The sequence below is a fragment of the Mytilus californianus genome, unplaced genomic scaffold, assembly GCF_021869535.1.
Source record: "Mytilus californianus isolate M0D057914Y unplaced genomic scaffold, xbMytCali1.0.p SCAF_2, whole genome shotgun sequence".
NCBI lineage: Eukaryota > Metazoa > Mollusca > Bivalvia > Mytilida > Mytilidae > Mytilus > Mytilus californianus.
Window position 1 is genome coordinate 101,062,097 of NW_026262668.1, and position 20,090 is coordinate 101,082,186.

The following is a 20,090-nucleotide window of genomic DNA, read 5'->3' on the forward strand; positions in this document are numbered from 1 at the left end:
TTGTAATGTTCTAGAGGTTTTAGGCTTTCAGATGAAGACCAAGGATTTACATAGTTTATTCCGGAAACATGCCTGATAATAATCTATACTATTAAATGAGAAGACCTCATTTTGTGTGTCGCTTCTCTCCCTTCCACAATAAATTAATCACCATGCCTCTGTGTCCTATAGGTACCATGCATAGTCGCATTTGTCATCTATTCTAATGATTATTCAGTTTGGGTTATTTTGGGAGAAAAACGAAAATAAAGGTGTCCGGATATTGTTTCCGTCATCGGACGGACTTTAAGTCATAGACAAGACTTCCGTTTAGGACTGTTTTAAAATTACACATAATTTTCATAAGTACTCGGGGACAGGACAATTATTTTCGCGTTTATCTCCATGTATACTATGATCATACTACTATAAAATATAGAGACTCTCTATATAATATATCAGTGACCGCCGTGGATGATAATGTTGGAATTGATAGTAAATAGCAAATACACTTTATTTATGATAAACAATTATGTATGTTCATAGCATATAGAAAACGCGAAAATAATTGAAATTAACAGAAAACAAAAAAATAACGGACTTTGGAAAAAAGGGAGCGGGCTAGAAAATATTGTCCTGTCGCAGTACAATTTTGCATCCTTCAGAAAATTCAAGAAATAATTTCCAAATGTGTTTTTACATCATCTACACTTGTTTTTATCGGTACAAAATCGATTTTGTCATCGAAATCCTGCTGATTACCAATTCGGCCATTTAAATCACCACAGATACACAAATTTGAACATGAACTATATAAATAAATTTGCGATAAGAGATTATCATAGTATTCTTGTGCAATATTGCCTCTACTTGATCTTTCTGGTTGTAAATAGTAGACACACAAGGGAATTATAAAATCTGGATTACTTTTACTTTTAGATAAATCCAAAGGATACCTTCATAACTATCACATAAAATTCCACATTCAAAATATTGCAACCATTCCCTTGAAACCAATAAACCCACGCCACCAGAACTGCGCCATGAATTTGACAAAATATTTTTCCTATCATTTCCAAACCACTCATACCACTCAAAATGAATAATTTCACTGTGTATTAGGTGCGTTTCGCTTTTTCCTATGATATCGAATTCCAAAACAATTTTTTCCCGTAAAAACCTGCTTTTAGCCGTATGAAACTTTAAAGTTTAAATCAAGAGAGATATGATCCCGTTGACATTATCAACCAAGTTTGAGTGAGCACTGTTTTGGGTCGATGTGTGTATATCAGAGAGTACATTTGTTGTCATTGTTTTTCTAACGATTTTCGACTTTTAACTTCAGTGCTTGAAATTTCGTTATCAAATTTTGAGAACTCCATGTACATCTCGTCTTTAAGTGATTTTATTTTATCGGAAATTTCTGCTTTAAAGCTTGTTTCCAGATTTGAAATACGTTGTTCAAGTGACGCTGTTAATGATTGTTGATGTTCACTGACTTTAAGTAACAAATCGTATATTTCATTCACTGACCCTGTGTGTTTTTGATCTTCATTATCCGGTGTCCTTAAAGGGGCATTAGCTACCAGATATAAAAAAACAGATTAAGATTTGTTTTTGTTCAATCATTAATGAAAGTGAAATAGTGAAATAATAATTCGCTTTTAGCAGCCAGTTTGGTTCAATTTTGTCAAAATAGGCTAAGAAACATCGCTGATGAATTATTCACTTGCGATCTCAATGAATCCATATTCATGTGATCTTCAATCTAACCCCTTAGCTTGAGTTGGGTTACGCGTGAATAAGGCGTGTTCAATTATTAAAAGGAAAAGAATGTCAACATTGAAAGTGAAACAAGGGTAAACTTTTTGATTGACTGATTCGGATTCGATCTACAAAATCTCATTCTTATACAGGTAAAATCGATGATTAACATATATTTTTAACCTATAATATTAACTCAAACAGACCTAGAAAAATCCAATTGCACGAGTTCGCTATCTATTTATATTTATATTTATGTTTATATCGGGTTATATGACCGTCGGCAATCTTCGGAGGTCATATCGATGGTTAATTAGATGGCGTCTAGACTAAAATACACACGAAATGATGATACATATTATTACATGCATTATTTTAGACTTTTTATAATTTGGATATACGTTTAAGTATGTTATAAATCAAATATGAGAATTTGAGTCAAATCGGTGAACATGAATTTGACAGCTAATGCCCCTTTCAGGTTTTCTCCGGTCCCGACATAACGTTTGAACGTTTCGCAAGATATTTGGTATCAGTATCTGTATCAGACGACCTAAGCCGACCTTTTTGTCCAGTTTTCATCTTGTTTGGCATTAAAACGTCTGAAGTGAATATAAAAAAAATATCACTTGACTTCTATATTCTGGTAAAAATATTCATTCTAAGAGAAGATGCCGTCTTTTGGATGCGTTTATACTTAGATTCGATCGGTATACCGCAGTTAGAAAATAGATGCAGAATATTTCAAAGGGATATTCAAACTCTTAAGTCGATGACAAACTGACAACGTTATGGCAAAAAACGAAAAGCGACTAAAAGACAAACAACAGTATACAAAACACAACATAGAAAACCAAAGACTGAACAATACGAACCCGACCTAAACTGGGGGTGATCTCAGAAGCTCCGGAAGGGTGAGCAGATCCTGCCCCACTAGTGGCGTGTTGCTAACGTAAGTACAACCTCGGTGATAAGTCTAATTTGGTGATGTCACATTCGATGAAAAAGGACGTTGTGGGTAAAGAAATTGGAAGATATCGGTCGTGATCTGTGAAACAGATATTCAAAACGGTCAACCAACTCGTGATGGTGTCCTTAAAACTTTCGAAAGGATGACTTCAACTTCACCACTTTGAATACTTGCTTTAATAGCTTTTTTGTAAGCAGCAACCCTCTATAAAGTAAATCGTGTTGGAAAACGAAGCTCTGAACTAGGAGATATATACTCCATATGCAGGCGCTGCTGGAATATTGCTACATAGAAATGGAAAATTAACAACAGGGAAGCTGAAATCACCTCTTTTGTCATACAGTTTTGTTGTCAAGCAACCTCCATTGTCAATTTCTAGATGTAAGTCAAGATATGAGGCAGACATAACTGTATCTGTTGGATAGACGCGTTCAGCATATTCACCAAACTTTGAATAATTCAATGGGAGGACATAATCTATATAGCGGAACGTGAATTTATATAATAATGCTAGCTTCTTGTCATTCTTCCGAGGAAGCTCCTACATGAAGTCTGTCTTATATGAATTCGGAACAAGTCGACAAGAAGAAGAGCACAGTTATTTTCATTTGAATGCGGATTGTTAGTTGAAAAACATGTCCTCCAAACGTAATTAATGTGTTGTCAATCAAGAAATCAAGCATCTTCATAGTGTCAGTATCAGTGTATTTTTGTTTGAATCAGTCTTTTTTTACCAAATATGATTTGTATCTCCCTATATCAAGATATTTATATCAATATTTGCCATTATTTTATATGAAACAAAGTAAGACCAATTCTTTCAATTTGTCTTTAAATTTGAAATGGGGAATACTTGTTAAAAGGATAGAAAGTCAATTGTTCAATACCACGAATACTATTGCAAGAGGAAAGAGACTTAGCTTGTATACACTCTAACAGATCTTTGGAATGTGACACGAACTTTGCACGTTAAAGAACCCTTGCAAGAAGAATTTTGTACGTTATTGCAAGAAATATTTAATAAAAAAACATTGTCGGACTCACAATATAAAGGAGTCTTAACATTACTATTTAAGGGCGGGGAACGAGAAAATATACGAAACTGGCGCCCTCTTACACTACTGAATTGCGATTATAAAATTATAGCAAAAATACTAGCAGAAAGACTAAAAATAGTCCTTCCAATGCTTATTCATCCCGACCAAAAAGGGTTTGTAAAAGGCAGACATATAACGGAAGCGAATAGAATGATACAGGATATCATAGAATATATTGATGATGAAGATGAAGAGGGTATAATTGTCTTTTAAGACCAACAAAAGGCCTTTGATAGGATGGAATGGGGATGGCTAGACTTCGTTATGACGGAATTTAATTTTGGAGACAATTTCCGTGGTTGGGTTCAAATGCTATTAAAACGTGCAAAGACGTGTATCAAAACAAATGGCTACGTCTCAAAATATTTTTCAATTTCTAGATCAGCCAGGCAGGGGTGTCCTATAGCCCCTTATTTATATATATTACAGGCACAGCCCTTGGCCTGTGCAATAAGGGCAGAAAAAGACATTCAAGGCATTATATTGCCTGGGGAAGAAAATGGGGAGCTACTAGAAACCAAATTGAATATGTTTGCAGACGACACACAATTATTTAATAAAAATGAAATTTCTGTTAGAAAATCTTTTGAAATATTAGACAAATATGAAAAGGCATCGGGTTCTAAAATTAATTACGAAAAGACTAAGGGAATAAATATTGGCGCAAATAAACACAAACGGCCTACTTTTCAAAAGATAAGCTGGACAACAGATAACATAAAAACACTAGGTATTCACCATGGTTATAACATTGATAATGACAAAATTTGGAAAACAATATTAGAAAAAGTACAAAATTGTGTACATGTTTGGAAAAGTAGAAATTTGACATACACTGGAAAAGTCCTTATTGTTAAAAATTTAATTATTTCAGTGTGTGGTTATGAGTTAGAAATAAGAGGTATACCTGAAAAATACAAAAAAGATTTGAATAAGATAATATGGAATTTTATTTGGGATGGTAAAGTGAATCAAGTAGACCGTAAGGTTTGTTGTTTAGATGTTAAAAAGGGGGGCATGGGGATGGTAAATTTGGATAGTTGGATAGGAAGTAAATATATCAAATCGTTATATTCGATATTACACAAGCCATTATCTATTAATGCAATAGGTAAATTTTGGTTAAAAAAATACGATAAGAAATTTGCAGATGAACTTTTTTTGTGTAGATGTTCTGACCTTTCAGGTCTTGAGATCAAAAACCTACCACATTATTACAAAAGCGCTTTACAATCGTGGTCAAAATTGACAAATATCACACAGGGTATCTTTAACGAAATGGAAGTAAAGAAACAGCGATTATTTGGAAACTCAAATATTTTATTTCAGGGCAAATCTTTATTTTATTCTTCTTTTTCAAAAAGTCAAATAAAAACTATTGGTGATATATGGGACAATAATACCAAAGATTTTAAATCGTGCAATGAAATATATCAACAACTAATAGATAAACGTAATTGTATTTCGGAATACTCGCGAATTAAAAGTTCCATACCATAAACATTCGTGCAGATTTTAAAAAATAACGATGTTCAAAGCACTTTAAAAAGCCACAAAATCAAAATTTCTGAAAACTTTGAATTTCTAAATCCAGATAATAAAATCATTAAAATCAAAGATTTGACATTAAAATATCTACAGTTAAACATAAACATAACTGAGACCCCTAAGTGTCAAACAAAATGGGAAAATTTGTATAGCGAGTATATGAATTGGGAAAAAAAATGGCTAAATCTCAGTAAAATGGATATTAATAGAAAAGTTAAAGAATTTTAATGGAAATGTATACACAGGATTATATATACCGAAAAAAGACTGCAAATAATGCATATGTCAAATGGAAAATGTCACTTATGTGATGAAAATAATAATATTGAAACACTCGAGCATTTACTTTATCAATGTAATAATGTTAAACCATTGATAGAAACAGTTTTCAGAAATTTACAACTTTGTAACCTAATAAATAACGAGACGCTCGTTGAAAAAGATATTCTAATAGGAATCTGTACAGATAATTCGAATAATATAATTGTTAATGCAATAATACTTTATTTTAAATGGGCTATTTGGAAAATACGTAATAAATGCAAATTCGATAAAATTAAACTGAATATGCAGTCTATACAAAGCCTGTTGAAATTGCAAATGAAAAACGAATTAAAACTACTCTTGCTACGCTCGGATATAAAGTATATATGCAGATCAAAAATTGAACTCTTTATCGAAAAAATATAAGAAGATATACTTAGTTCTACTGCTCTAAACTAAAGGTGTATTCGATTCCATATATAATAATCTTATTGTATTTTAGAAAGAACGTAGTGAACAATAAGTTATTTTTACAGAAAGAAATATTTGTATTGTAATCGATATTTGAATCTATGTCTGTGCATATTATGTATATTAGTAAATTACCACATATATCATGCTTCTTAATACATGAGTACTTACCACATGTGCTTTATCCTTTTATAATCCATACGTATATATTACAGAATAATTTCAATTTTTGTTCAATCACATCAATAATTTCCAATTCAAATTTTCTCAATCAAATATATAGTTTTCAAGTTTAAATAAACACATGTTAGTCAGTGAACCGGATATACGATAGTGATTATGTATTACAGTGATGCTTAACAGGTAAAATCGATTGGGTTCCAATCGATTGTGTTGGTTATTTAAATATATGTATGTAAAACTATTGTAAGTTTAAATTCATTTGATTTTTTCCCTGGTCAAGTGAGGCTGTTAAAATACAGGGGCCCCTAAGTATGCGACCTGGGCTACTTAGGTATTTATATATCAGGAAATGATTGAATAAAGATATTCGTTATCGTTAAAAAAAAAAAAAAAAAAAAAAAGAACCCTTGCAACAATCTGGGTTTTCTTATGTGTCTTATTTGTCATGTTATTAATCAAATTTTCGACTCTACTCAGCTTATCTTTTTCAGTGGTCCCTACGACCATCTGTACCAACTGATAGAACTTATCGAATAAACTATTCATAGATAGGCCTACAATTTTGTATTTCGAATAAAAAAGTTAAAAAGGCCAAATAAAGTGCGAAGTTGAAGAGCATGGAGGACCCCAAAATTCCGAAAGGTTTTGCCGATTACAGCTATGGCAATCTATTCCTGAGGTAGAAAATCCTTAGTATTTCGAAAAATTAAAAGTTTTGTAAACGAATTGATCAACTGTTGAATATTTTATCGACCCTAGTATGAATTGATTATTCGATTATGGGCGTAAAAATACAATTGCCAGCTCTACAATGAGATGAAAATTTCGAGTAAACAGTACATCAGTACTTTGATTGTATCTATTTAAATTTCCAGTGTTATTTATAGCAATACGAATAATATCATGGAAACGGAAGTAAATCAAGAATATATTGCTTTTACAATATGGCGCTCTCTAGGCCATGTAATGGCCAGACAGAATTATTCACTTGTCAAATCTGCAATGAAACTTTCAAAGTACCGAAAATATTACCATGCTTGCATACCTTCTGTGAACAATGCATACACGAGATCATAATATCAACTGGACGCAAAAAAGAACCACATTCAACATGTTCAAGAAAAGAGTTTAGTTGTCCTACTTGCAGAACCCTTATCAAGCCAACAAATACAAAGTCGGATATTGATACATGGGCTGCTGACCTGCCTCATAATGTAATCATACGGGAAATGATTGCTATGTCAAACGGAGAAAAAAAAAAGTGTAGTGCTTGCAAACGACATGATGAAATATCAGAAGCAAAGTTCTGGTGCGAAATATGCGAAGAAGCTTTCTGTGAAAAATGCAATGATATGCATAGTCGTATGAAACTTTCTGCGTCGCATAATGTAATTCCTGTTGAAGAATTTGCTTCCTTAACTTACGGAATGGTTGTTAATGCGATATCTGAGCATTGTTATGTTCATCCGTCAAATTTAGTAGATGTGTTTTGTTGTGATCATAAAATTATTTGTTGTGGTTCGTGCGTATCTACTATGCACAGAAGATGTAAAAGAGTGATGACTATTGCCAGCGTCATGACAAGTGGCAAATACCAGTCTCTCCCAGTGAAGATAAATGAAATTAAGCAAGCGGTAGAAAATCTATTAAAGGAAAAGGATCAAGAAAAAGCTGATATCAAACTTGCAACAGAATACACAGAAGAAGAAGCGACAAAATTTCTGGAACAACTTAAAAGTAAACTTGATAATTTGTTTGATAAATTTGTGAAACAACTACACATGTTCCGCGATGAAAAATATACGAGTTTTAATGTACGATTGCGGCTATTGGAACAATTTGGGAAGAATCTAGACCATTGGATCCGTTCGATTGAAGTTGTTGAAAAATTTGGAACCAAGACACAGCTGTTCATTCTTGTTGAGAAAATAAAGCATCATATTGCATCGCATGTAAGCGAAATCACCCGGGTTAACCACAGCGACACATTGGTTGAGTTAAGCTTTCAAAAGAAAGGCATTTTCAGCCAGCTCGAGACAATGGTAGAAATTGGAACATTTAATACATATCAGAGTCCGATATTTGGTCAGATGATTGATATTTACAAGCGCTGTGCAGGTTTAGGCTTAAATTGTTATCCCAAATTCAAAAATGCGAACGTAACGTTCGTTGAAAGTATTTGTGTCACAGGTTCAAAGTTTACATGTGGTGTATGTATAGATGAAAAATATATGATAGTTGGAGATGCTGGACCACAGAAAAAAATGTACATCGTTGAAAAACATTCAGGTTATATCGTCAGCACCACAGATATCCATGGTGATGTCAAACGTTTATGCTATGATAAAAAGTCGAAGCAGCTATTTATATCATGTTATAGTGAAGAATTATACAAAGCAGAAGTTAAAGCTCAAGAAATAGTTAAACTTACAAAAAATCCTTTTAATAAAGATCATATTGGTGCATTGTTTAGTTCAAACAACGAAGTGTATGTTGTTGTCAACAGAGCAATCAAGAAATTCAGTATAAATGCTGATTCAAACGAAATGAGTACATGCTTCAACACTAACACAGGTTGTGGTCTAAACGGAATGAATGTAATAGGGAAATACATTGTCTTCACAACAGCAGATAAAGAGATCAAATGTTCAACTTTACAGGGAAAGAACAAATTTTGCTATAAAAACGAAGAACTGGAAAGTCCTGAATGTATTGCTGTTTTGTCTTCCGGATTGACTGTAGTGGTAGACAGAGCAAATGGCGGGTCATTACATCTGCTTTCAGAAGATGGATTAAAACACCGAAGAATACTGGAAAAGTTTGAAAATGTAAACAATCCAACGGATATTTGGTTAGATGGCAACGAAGAACTCGTGTACGTTGCAGGAGGAAAGTACATTGATGCATACAGAATAGTCACTGATCAACAAAATGATAGACAAGATTTTAACTCGGACATGTAAATGAATCCCAGTTGATGAATAAAAAAAACCTAGATGTAGTAGGGATATCGAAATTCTCTTTTCTTAAAAGTTCTAATTACTATTTTATTTTGTGTTGCACACCTTTCTTTAACAAACTGTAGAATGATCAAGGTAACCGTATTACAAAAAAGATGTCTTCAGAAAAGCCACCAATGACGTTTGCCTTTTCGTGTCATCTGAGTCAATAGCCACTTCATATATAAGAGGAGAAGAAATACTTTAGATATTTCCAATAGATGAACCATTATGGACAACATCAGTACGATGGTTAGCAAGTAAAATATTTATAATATAGATAATACTCCAGAAAACAGCTCAAATATGGAATATAACCTGAGTTTATATTAAGACCATATACCAATATGGTCAGTGTTTGTTGATCATGCATCAGAAGCAGCATCGTATCCATTATGATGTCATCGTGGCTGAGGCAGATGAACACATACTATAATTATCTAAATACAGGAGCCAACCAAGTAAACATATCTCTAGAAACATATATACGAACAATAAAGTACTTTACAAATTTTCAAACATTTATAATCTAGTCCACCTCGTGGCTGATGCACATGGACATGTCTATTGTCTAATCTATAATAAAATCAAGTATTGGTCGTTTTTATTGTGATTACTGTTTCACGGCTGACATTCGGCATATCGAGAAAAATGATCGTGAAAGAATAAGTAACGATGGTCAAGTATTGCGAAAGGATCGTGAAGGAAATCTTATCGAGAAAACACACGCAAGGTCAATAGATAATCTAATTTATCAAATTAAAAGAATTAATTTGTTCGTCAAAATGGTTCATCATTATGATCAGTATCTGAGAAAATCAGATTTTAAAAGATCACCGTTTTTTCAAAATTACAAAAGGCAGATTGCTCTTCAACATCTCAATGACATAATAAAAAAATGTTAACAAATACGAATTATTTTCATCATATGAATGACTAAATAACTTTACTCTTAAATGGGCATTTGCTGTCAAAATTATGATCACCGATTTGACTCAAATTCTCATATTTGATTTATAACATACTAAACACGTATATCCAAATTACAAAAAGTCCAAAATAAACAATCAACAATGCGTGGACTTTATAATATGTTTCAACATTTCGTGTGTATTTTTGTCTATAGACGTCATCTAATTAACCATCGAGATGACCTCCGAAGACTGCCGACGGTCATTTAACCCGATATAACATAAATATAAATATAAACAGATAGTGACCATGTGAAATTGGATTTTTCTAAGCCTGTTTGATTTCATAATTTAGGTTAAAAAATATGTTTATCATCGATTTTATTTGTATAAGAATGAATTTTTTTTGTGGACCGATTCGGTCAACCAAATGGTTCATCCTGGTTTCAATTTCAATGTTGTTGACATTTTTTCCTTTTAACAGCTGAATACATGCGTAACCCATCCCCACCTAAGGGGTTAAATTAAAGGTCACATGGATACGGATTCAATGAGGTCGAATTATTCACTTGCAAGTGAATAAATCATCAGCGATGTTTCTTAGCTTATTTTGACAAAATTGAACCAAATTGGCTGCCAAAAGCGAATTATTATTTCACTTTATCACTTTCATTAATGATTGAACCAAAAAATATCATATTTATTTTTTTTTATATCTCGAAGCTAATGCCCCTTTAACAATTTCGTTCTATATTAATGTTTCAAATGGCTCTTACAATTATTTTGTAATAGCTTAATCAGAAAGTGGTGCAAAATTGCAATATTTATATAAATTTGATAATTATTATCGTGAAAGATCGATAACACCGTTTTGTGATCGTGAAAGATCGGTACCACCTTTTTGTGGTCGTGAAAGGGATCGTGGAAGATTTATCGTCATTACAAAAATTATTGAAATCGTTCAAATTGTTTTTTAATTATATAAAAATTTATCATTGTAATTGAAAATTTAGTATTGTAATTGGTACAGCAAAAGACTGGAATTCTATGACAATCACTGTCTGTTTGCCCGTCTCTTATGTTTATGTTGTATTATAAGTCAAGGTTGCCTCATATTATATCAATCGTTTTATGAGCATTAGTTATTTCATTAAGAGGAAGATCTTTTGTTAAAAAAAAAAGTGGGATTTTGGTAAAAACTCATTTTTTTTTTTAAACTCACAAATTTTGAGAAATATCTTTAGAGCTAGTATTTCAACGGAAAATGATAACTGATTCCGGGGATTTCAAAATGTGGCATGTGAAAATTGGTGAAATATGTGGTAAACAATTCGTTTTTATTCACATATTAACAAATTATAATGTGCTAGGATTTCAACAACAATTTATATTTAGGTATATTATGGCATTCCAAAGTGATTCCGGTCAAAGTAGATAAAACTAGAGGCTATAAATACCCTGTGTCGCTCACCCGCATCTTCAACAATGACCACTTTTTAATAAAAAATCATCATTAATCATTCAAGGGGAATAACTCAAATAAGAGTTAACTGAAATTTCAGTCAAGTTGACATATTTGTAGATCATATCCTGCTGATAATTTTTCCTTTTTATAGTTTCTTTTTATCTATTATAGTTTTCAAGATAATAGGTAAAACATGCATATATTCAAAATTTGAAAGAATACCAAAGAGTCCTGCAATGTTGATTGTAAATATGATTGTGTGTATACATATAAATAAAAATCTTTCTTACGTTATAACAGAATTATCAATAAGTCCCATGAAGGATGAAATCGCTAGACTTTTAACATAAAAGTTAGTTATTTTTCCTCTGTGAATGACCATGGAAGTACTACTTGGATATAAATAAAATCAGTATTATTTTAGCTAAGTTTTTTTTAAGGTTTTGTAGAAATGAAGCGGTAGTCAATTACCAATTACAACAACGAAAAAGGTACGTCCTTAATAAGCTATTGCAAGCTTCAATCAATTAAAGTACATCAATTGGTAAAAGAAATCTATTTTTTTGTATGATTAATTTGAAAATTAGATGTGATATGATTGCAAACCAGACAATATGATTCAGCAGAGACTAAATAGCGTAGATTAAGCAACTAGAGGTAACCGTATGACAATACACCTTACCGCTATTTGTCCGCCATTACTGGACATCACAAAAGTTCCCTTAAAATTTTGACGTCATAATAGAAAATATCTGACGCCACAATGGAAAAGTGATTGTTGTATGACGTCAAAAGTTCAAGCGGGACAGATTCTCGGGTCAAGCGGGAATAGCGATAAGGTGTATCAACCATGAGCAAAATCTACACAGTCTGGCCCCGGCGCCATAAAACTTTTATTTTCTGAGTAAAAAAATATTCTCAGAATGAATTATATTACTCAGCTAAGAATAAGAACTTTTTTCTCTGCCATAAAAAAATATTCTCAACTTTGAGAATACACCTTATCGCTATTTGTCCGCCATTACTGGATATCACACAGGTTCCCGTAAAATTTTGACGTCATAATACAAAATATCTGACGCCACAATGGAAAAGTGATTGTTGTTGACGTCAAAAGTTCAAGCGGCCGGGTCAGCCGGGAATAGCGATAAGGTGTATATTCTTAGTTGCGAATTTTTTTCTCAGTGATGTAAGCGGTAAAATAGATGTTTGAAAACTAAAAAGTGTACTTAAACTTCGCAAAAACGCAGGTTTTATCTCTTTAGCAACACTGTAAAACATAAAAATAATCTATGATAGATAAAATGACAAATAGAATTGTGTAAGCATCGGTAAATGGACAGAAAGTCACAGTCCTGACAAAAAGTCACAGGATATAAAGTCACAAATTATTTGTGGACAATTGTTTGAAATTATAAGAGAAAGATGTTGAAATATTTGAGTTATTAACCCGTAGCTTGTTATAAAAATATTTTACTTTTTATATTTCTCATACAACTTCTGTCTTAAGATACACGTATTAATGATTATGTTTTATACATGGCGAAATCTTCGAAACGTAATCTCCTTGGAATGTATAACCTTCGTTGACGTTTACGTGAAGAGTGCTTTCTTTCACGTCCGCACTTCTATCGAGTATGGTATGCCAAATAAACATATTATTACGGATCAATGACATACATTATGCATTCAGACGACATAAGAAGAAACCATGTGACAATTCTAAGCCAATTGTTTATTGAAACAGAGCTGCTTTTTTCTCAGATCTACAAATAAACAAAAAAAAAAACAAATCATAACAAAAAAAACCCAACAAACCGGATATTTTTATATCAATATGAATGCCAGTAAATAATTTTAATCTGTTTTTAATATTCAAGATATGTAACTTTTAAAACTAATATAAATTTGATACAGAATTGAATACGATTTAACAATTATGCAAGTAGTCATAAAAATTGCTCCTCATAATGAGTTTAATATATTGCACAGTGAGAGAAAATGAAAGTACGACCTCGTGTGAGAAGGCATGGCATATACCGGTATTGTCCATTACATTTATTAACAACACCTTGTACAAATATTTTTTTCGAAAATAAAAACTGTTAAATAGAACAAACAAAACTATCTGTCACAATGATATATGAGGGTCTTGATAAAGGGAAAGGGGGAGTGGGGGAGGGTGTTCTATTTTTCCATATTCTGTAATTTTATTGGCCATTTTTCTCTATCCAGTAAGAAATGTTTATTCTGTAAATGATTCTTGTTTTCTAATCGTGCATATGGAAATTTCCTTCTGTATCATGATTTTGACATGATAGATTTTTTTTCTGTATCAAAGACATATGTATGACGACACTACCCAGTAATACACCCCCCCCCCTTTTTTTCCCTCCCCGAATCTGTCACTGTACTGCACAAATGATACATTTATCGATTTTGACTAATATCTGTTTAAAACTAAACAGGGAGGAAATTATTTTACTTTCTTTGTAATAATTTGGATATCTGAGATAATAATCAGTAGATAGGGTGACATTACATGTATTTGGTTTGTAGGTATGAGGTACCAGTACTACAATCTAATTAAGGTAGCTGTAGTAATTTGTAAAAAGTAGTTTTTTTAAGAGAGATCTGAAAACTAATAGAAAAAAAAATCGACCTCCTGAACTAGATTTTATCCTTGATAGACCAACTATCCAACACAATATAAAATATTGCCTATGTATCAACTATTTTGGAGAATATTAAAATATATTTAACATTTATTGGTAGTGAACAAAAAATGCTATACCCCCCAAAAATTCAAAGAAAAAGTTATCCGTCCTCGAGTATCAGTCAAATAGCCCTTACCAAACAATGGAATTATGGATCTTACAAATCTGAAACCGAAGACGTAGTAAGCATGCTGGCGAAAGAGACTTTTTGATTCTGCAATTCTATTCAATTCCCGTTAATTGTTTATTTATAAATTTTGAAAATATAAAGAAACTGAGATTTCAACTCCATCGGGCAAAGTTGACCTTCGACTCATTTGATTGGCTATTATTTTAAAGTCCTTTTGGTATAATGGTCATATTTCTGATTTGTTGTTTTCAATTTGTTTTCCACTATTGCAGAGCTATTTGTTGTCAATGGTCATCTTGGTTTGACCTCTGTCACGAACTGTTTTATCAGTGTTGTAATGTGTAATAATTTCTGACACAATACATGAGAAGGATGCAAGGTTGACTTTGACTGCAATAGGGGACGAAATGATACGTCAAGATTTGTTAACTCCTCATGCAAGATCGTGATTTTGGAGCAAAATACTGATGCTTACGAATGTACAGAAATTGCATCGCTTACGTACATTAATTAACCATTTCCGATTACGATCAGATCAATATTTCATTCGTTTTATCTTGTTCTTAATTATTATATAAAAAAAATTATACATTTTAGCACCTAATTATTCAGTCTTTTTTCTTTAATTTTTTTTGCACATTTTTTTCTTTATTTTTTTTTAGGGGGGGGGGGGGGGGTATTTTCAATTCTGTAAATCACCTCGTATATCTTGGGTTATTTCAAATAAAGATCTGATATTCAAGCGGGATATATAATGCATACAGTAATACTACTAGAGTAGGAGTATCTACAATGAGAAGCTGTTTAATTGGACGCTTTTTTGTGATCTCTTTTAAAATTCGGTAAGAATAATATGCTACAACCAACAAATTTTTAATTCTCATATACTATCACAGAATTATAAGACATATTTTTGATTTCTAAAGGTCAAATTATGTCGTATGCATGCTACTAAATTTTTTAATGTTCAAAGAAAATATTACGGCCATATTTGGAATATTTCTACTATATTGCATTTTTTGATAGTATCAACATACTTATGCTCATTTTACAAAAAATATACTTATTCATTTATTTCTATGAATAGCAGATGCTGCATATGGATTTTATTGGTTATAAAAGATATTGGATGCTCTCATGATTATATTAAATAACTTTTGTAGTTGTTAGATCATTTCTGTTTATAGCATATTTTAGAAAAGTTTCTACAGAAAATGAAGAAAAATATTAAAATGGCATTTTCACCTTTGATAGGTGCTGATGTAATTCTTTTAATTCTATATTGAATACCTCAGCATTTGGATGTTGGCTTCCAATTATTTTGAGATTCTGGCATCCCATTACATCATTATTTTTGCTTAAATATCCGATGCCCACTAAGATGTGGGTGATTTCATACAACAACAAAGGAGCAGTGAAGCTATTTCACACTAGATTTAAAAAGTCTTTCAATCTTTTCTAAAATTCATAGTATCACAGCACCGTATGTACTTTTTTATTGTTCTAACAATAGGATGATTGATTATTTTAAATAAATCAACAAATTATGAACCCCGGAAAAAGCCTGAAACCTCAACTTTTACAGTTTTTGACAAAATTGATATTGAGTATTTATCCTTAAAAAATATATGAAAGACAATGTTAACCAAACAAAAAATGTGGACTGAGTAAAGATGTGTATGGTTTTTTTTTTTTTGATACATTTTCATTTGTGCAGACTAGTGACGTTCTTCAATGCAAATTTTAACAAAATTTGAACAATAACCCTATTAACAGTTGTATTTTTTTTATATCAAAATACCCTCAATAGCAACATGTAAGAAATTTTTTCTATACTTAAGTATGGTTTTGGCTATACTCAAATATTTAAGAATATTTTTAACTTTGAGTAAATAAATATCTGAGAATTTTTTTATGTCGGTGTATTTTGCTGAGAATAAAAAAATTGAGAAAATTCTCAGGCTGAGCAAAAAAAAATTACTCAAATAGTTTTATGGCGCCGGAGCCTGGTCTGGTAACGCATTGCTTTCACGATCAAAATAACGCGTTGCTTGATCTTTCACGATCATGTTAGATTAAAAATTTCAAAATCCCTTCCTTTAGAAAAATAATCTTAACCTTTTTATAAGGAAAACATAAATTTCATATTACTGTACTATCTGACACACAATATATTTTGTTTCAAATATATACATGATGTATTGCAATGTGACCCATTATAGATCCAAAACTTATTTTTTCTTTAATGATTCGCATAGGGGTTATGTGTCGCCTATTGTGTTTTCTTAAAAAATACTGCATTTTTTTTACCTAAGCGCACAGTATTGTTCAGAAAGGGACGAAAGACCCCGCTCCACACGTGTTGCTTATGTTATTACAAATCCGGTAAATAGTCTAATTCGGTAAGTCACATTCGTGAAAAGGGAGGGTATTGTAGTTACGACATAAGAAACATATCCGATATCATTTGTGAAACGGTTATTCCATAACAGTCAACCAACTCGTGGTGGCGTCCGTAAAATTTACGAAGGGATGACTTCAACTTCACCATTTGGAACTCTTGGTCTAATAGCTTCCTTGTGAGCAGCAATCCTCTATCAAGGAAATTATGATGGGACACACAAGCCCGGGAATATCGTATCAATTGGGAGATATATACTCCGTATGCAGGCGCTGCTGGAATGTTGCTACATAGAAATGGAAAGTTCACAATTGGGAAGCTAAAATCATCTCTTTTGTCGTAAAGTTTTGTTTTCAACCGACCATCATTGTCAATTTCTAGATGTAAGTCAAGATATGAGGCAGACTTAACTGTATCTGTAGTATCCATTGTATCCAAAGTTGAACCATTTGACAGACATATTTCTTTTTTCAAATTTTGTCCGCATTTTGATGATACAAAGGCTATTTCACAGATTTTGGAGTTGAATTGTATGTATTTGCTTTCACGATCGATACCAGATCTTTCAACATCCAATCTCAATGCTTGACCACCGTTACTTATTCTTTCACGATCTTTTTCGATATACCGAATAACACCAGTGTGTTTGTGACAGGATCATTTAATCAAGTTAGAGAAGATGGCGCTAGGAAGATTTTGTAAATACTTTTTCATTTTTCACGCCTGATATTAAAATGCATATAATAAATAATTTGATCTTTGCACTGAAAATAAATTGCTTCGCCGAGCGCAGCTGGATACGACCGCAGAGGTCCAACCATGAACAGATGGGACAAAAAAGGACACAATATTTGCGCTTGATACAGGTCTGAATTTGGATTGTAGTTAAATATTTGACACAGTATAGGTTTCTGACACAGAATAACTGTAGTCAAAGAACTTAGAATTGGTTACATGATTCAATTTTTTGCTTTTGTGCAATACACTTTGCTGTTGCGAATTGACTCCCCCCCTCCCCCACAACAAAACAAATGACCCCCTTTTTTTTTTGCTTTTGTGCAATACACTATGCTGTTGCGTATTGACCCCCCCCCCCCTCTTCCGCTTTTTTTTTGCAAAAAAAATATTTGAAGAATTTTTCTTTTTAATTTCTGAAATTCGAAATGAGAAAAAATTGACCCCCCACAATTTCTTTTTACCCCCCCCCCCTAATTTTTTTCACCTCCCCCCCTTTTCCCCCCAAAAAAAATCTTTCCCTCAAGATATGGTCATAATCTCAATTCAAATTTCCAATGGAGTTTGAAAGCATAATTACCCATTTAAATACATCATAAAAGTCTTAAAATAGAAAATGACATACATAATCATGGCTAAAATTAATATTCCTTAATAGTAACTTCTAAAAGTAAATTGACAGCTAATCATCTCAAGACAATACAAATTTTCTTTATACATTATTTAAAAGCGGTGTAAGGGAGTTAATCAAAACGTTGTGTTTGGATTACCTCCCTTACATTGGTTTATAATTGTCTTAAGTAATTGTCCATTAACCAGGAAACCCTTGTTTTCCCCCCTATTTTGCCCCTAATTCCTAAACAGTTTGAGCCATAATTCCCCAAAGCAAATCCTAACCATCCCTTTGTGGTATTGAAACTTGTGGTATAATTTCAGAGGGATCCATACACCTTTCCACAATTTATTGTCTGGAAACTAGAAAAATGCTTATTTGGGCCCCTTTTTGGCCCCTAATTCCTAAACTGTTAGGACCATAACCCCCAAAATCAATCCCAACCTTTCTTTTGTGGTTATAAACCTTGTGTTTAAATTTCATAGATTTCTATTTAATTATACAAAAGATATTGTCCGGAAACCAACCGTCTTCGGACGACGCTGACGACGACGACGACGTGATACCAATATACGACCGCAAAATTTTTTGCGGTCGTATAAAAATATAATTCATTCGTTTTGTTTTCACTCGGAACAGTATATATTTGTATTTTAATAGCGTTTCCGTAAAAAAAAACGAAAAGGGTGAAATTAAAGTCAAATAAGGACATTTTTGTCAGATGAACGATTAAAGATCCACAAAACCAATTGGCGAGATGTACAAAAGATGCCCAGTGCTTTTTTAAATGGCGAGTTTACTTTTTGTCCATCAAACTTTTTTCATCAAGGACATGCAGTAAATGAAAACGATGTTAAGTGTTCATTTTTGATTCGCATAATTTATTTAAGAATTGAATGCTTCTTTTTGTAAATTTATTGGGGTGTAAAAGCGTTGACCGATGTACATTTTGTATTTCGCGCGGAAGCGCTCATTCTAAAAATGTGCGTACGGTCAACGCTTTAACAACCCTATAAAATTACCAAAAGAAGCATTCATTACTCATAATTACATTTTTTTGCTAGGATCATGAAAAAACGATTTCTGTCAAGTTTTTCTTTTATTCACCTGTGCACTTTAATGTGGAAGCTCGTGTTATCATGAATGTTACATTTCATTTTGAAATTAAGATTAATTTCAGAATGACGCGAGATTGCTGTTAGCCAATCTAAATAACGTATTATAATGAAACATACATGTAATGTAATTATTCAGGAAGAAATGTAAGGTTGAATTTTATTATTAAATGTTCTCTTAAGACATTATTGAAGTTGTAAATTTTTAATATAGATAAACACATTCTTCCAATTCTTATTCTGGTATACTGAACATTTTGCCAAATATCCTTTATTCTTACTTGGGTTTATTGATCAATAAAATTGAATTACTCGTTTATATATAAACATCTACAGAATATTTGGCATGGTTTTGTACCTAACAGCTGTTTCTGAATACATAAGTTTTATGTGTTATATATATGTAGTGGCAATTATAATGTGTTTCTAGTTGTAATTCACTGAACAAATGTCTTTAGTGGTGATTTTCTGTACTTTGTGTATGTGTTGCCGGATGTACCGCGAGTCCAGTACAGAGGAAAACTGAATGTTTACAACAGCATCGTATTTTCTCATTTGAACGCTGATCGTGCAAATATATTTTTCCCATAATTATTATTTTCGATTGTTTTTGATATGTATATATATAATTTGTATATCCTTAAGTTATATCCGATCGACAATGGATTCTACGCCATGTAAAAGTGAAAAAGTATATTTTAACAAAACGCATTTGACTAGCAGGTCGA

General features: G+C 32.3%; 1 protein-coding gene across 1 annotated transcript; it reads left to right on the top strand.

Moving 5' to 3' along the window:
* Nucleotides 1-7,214: 7,214 nt before the first annotated feature.
* Nucleotides 7,215-9,878, top strand: LOC127730588 (uncharacterized). The gene has a single exon (XM_052239051.1). It carries the CDS (start codon nt 7,221-7,223, stop codon nt 9,237-9,239), a length of 2,019 nt encoding a protein of 672 aa, XP_052095011.1. The 5' UTR covers nt 7,215-7,220; the 3' UTR covers nt 9,240-9,878.
* Nucleotides 9,879-20,090: the final 10,212 nt, after the last annotated feature.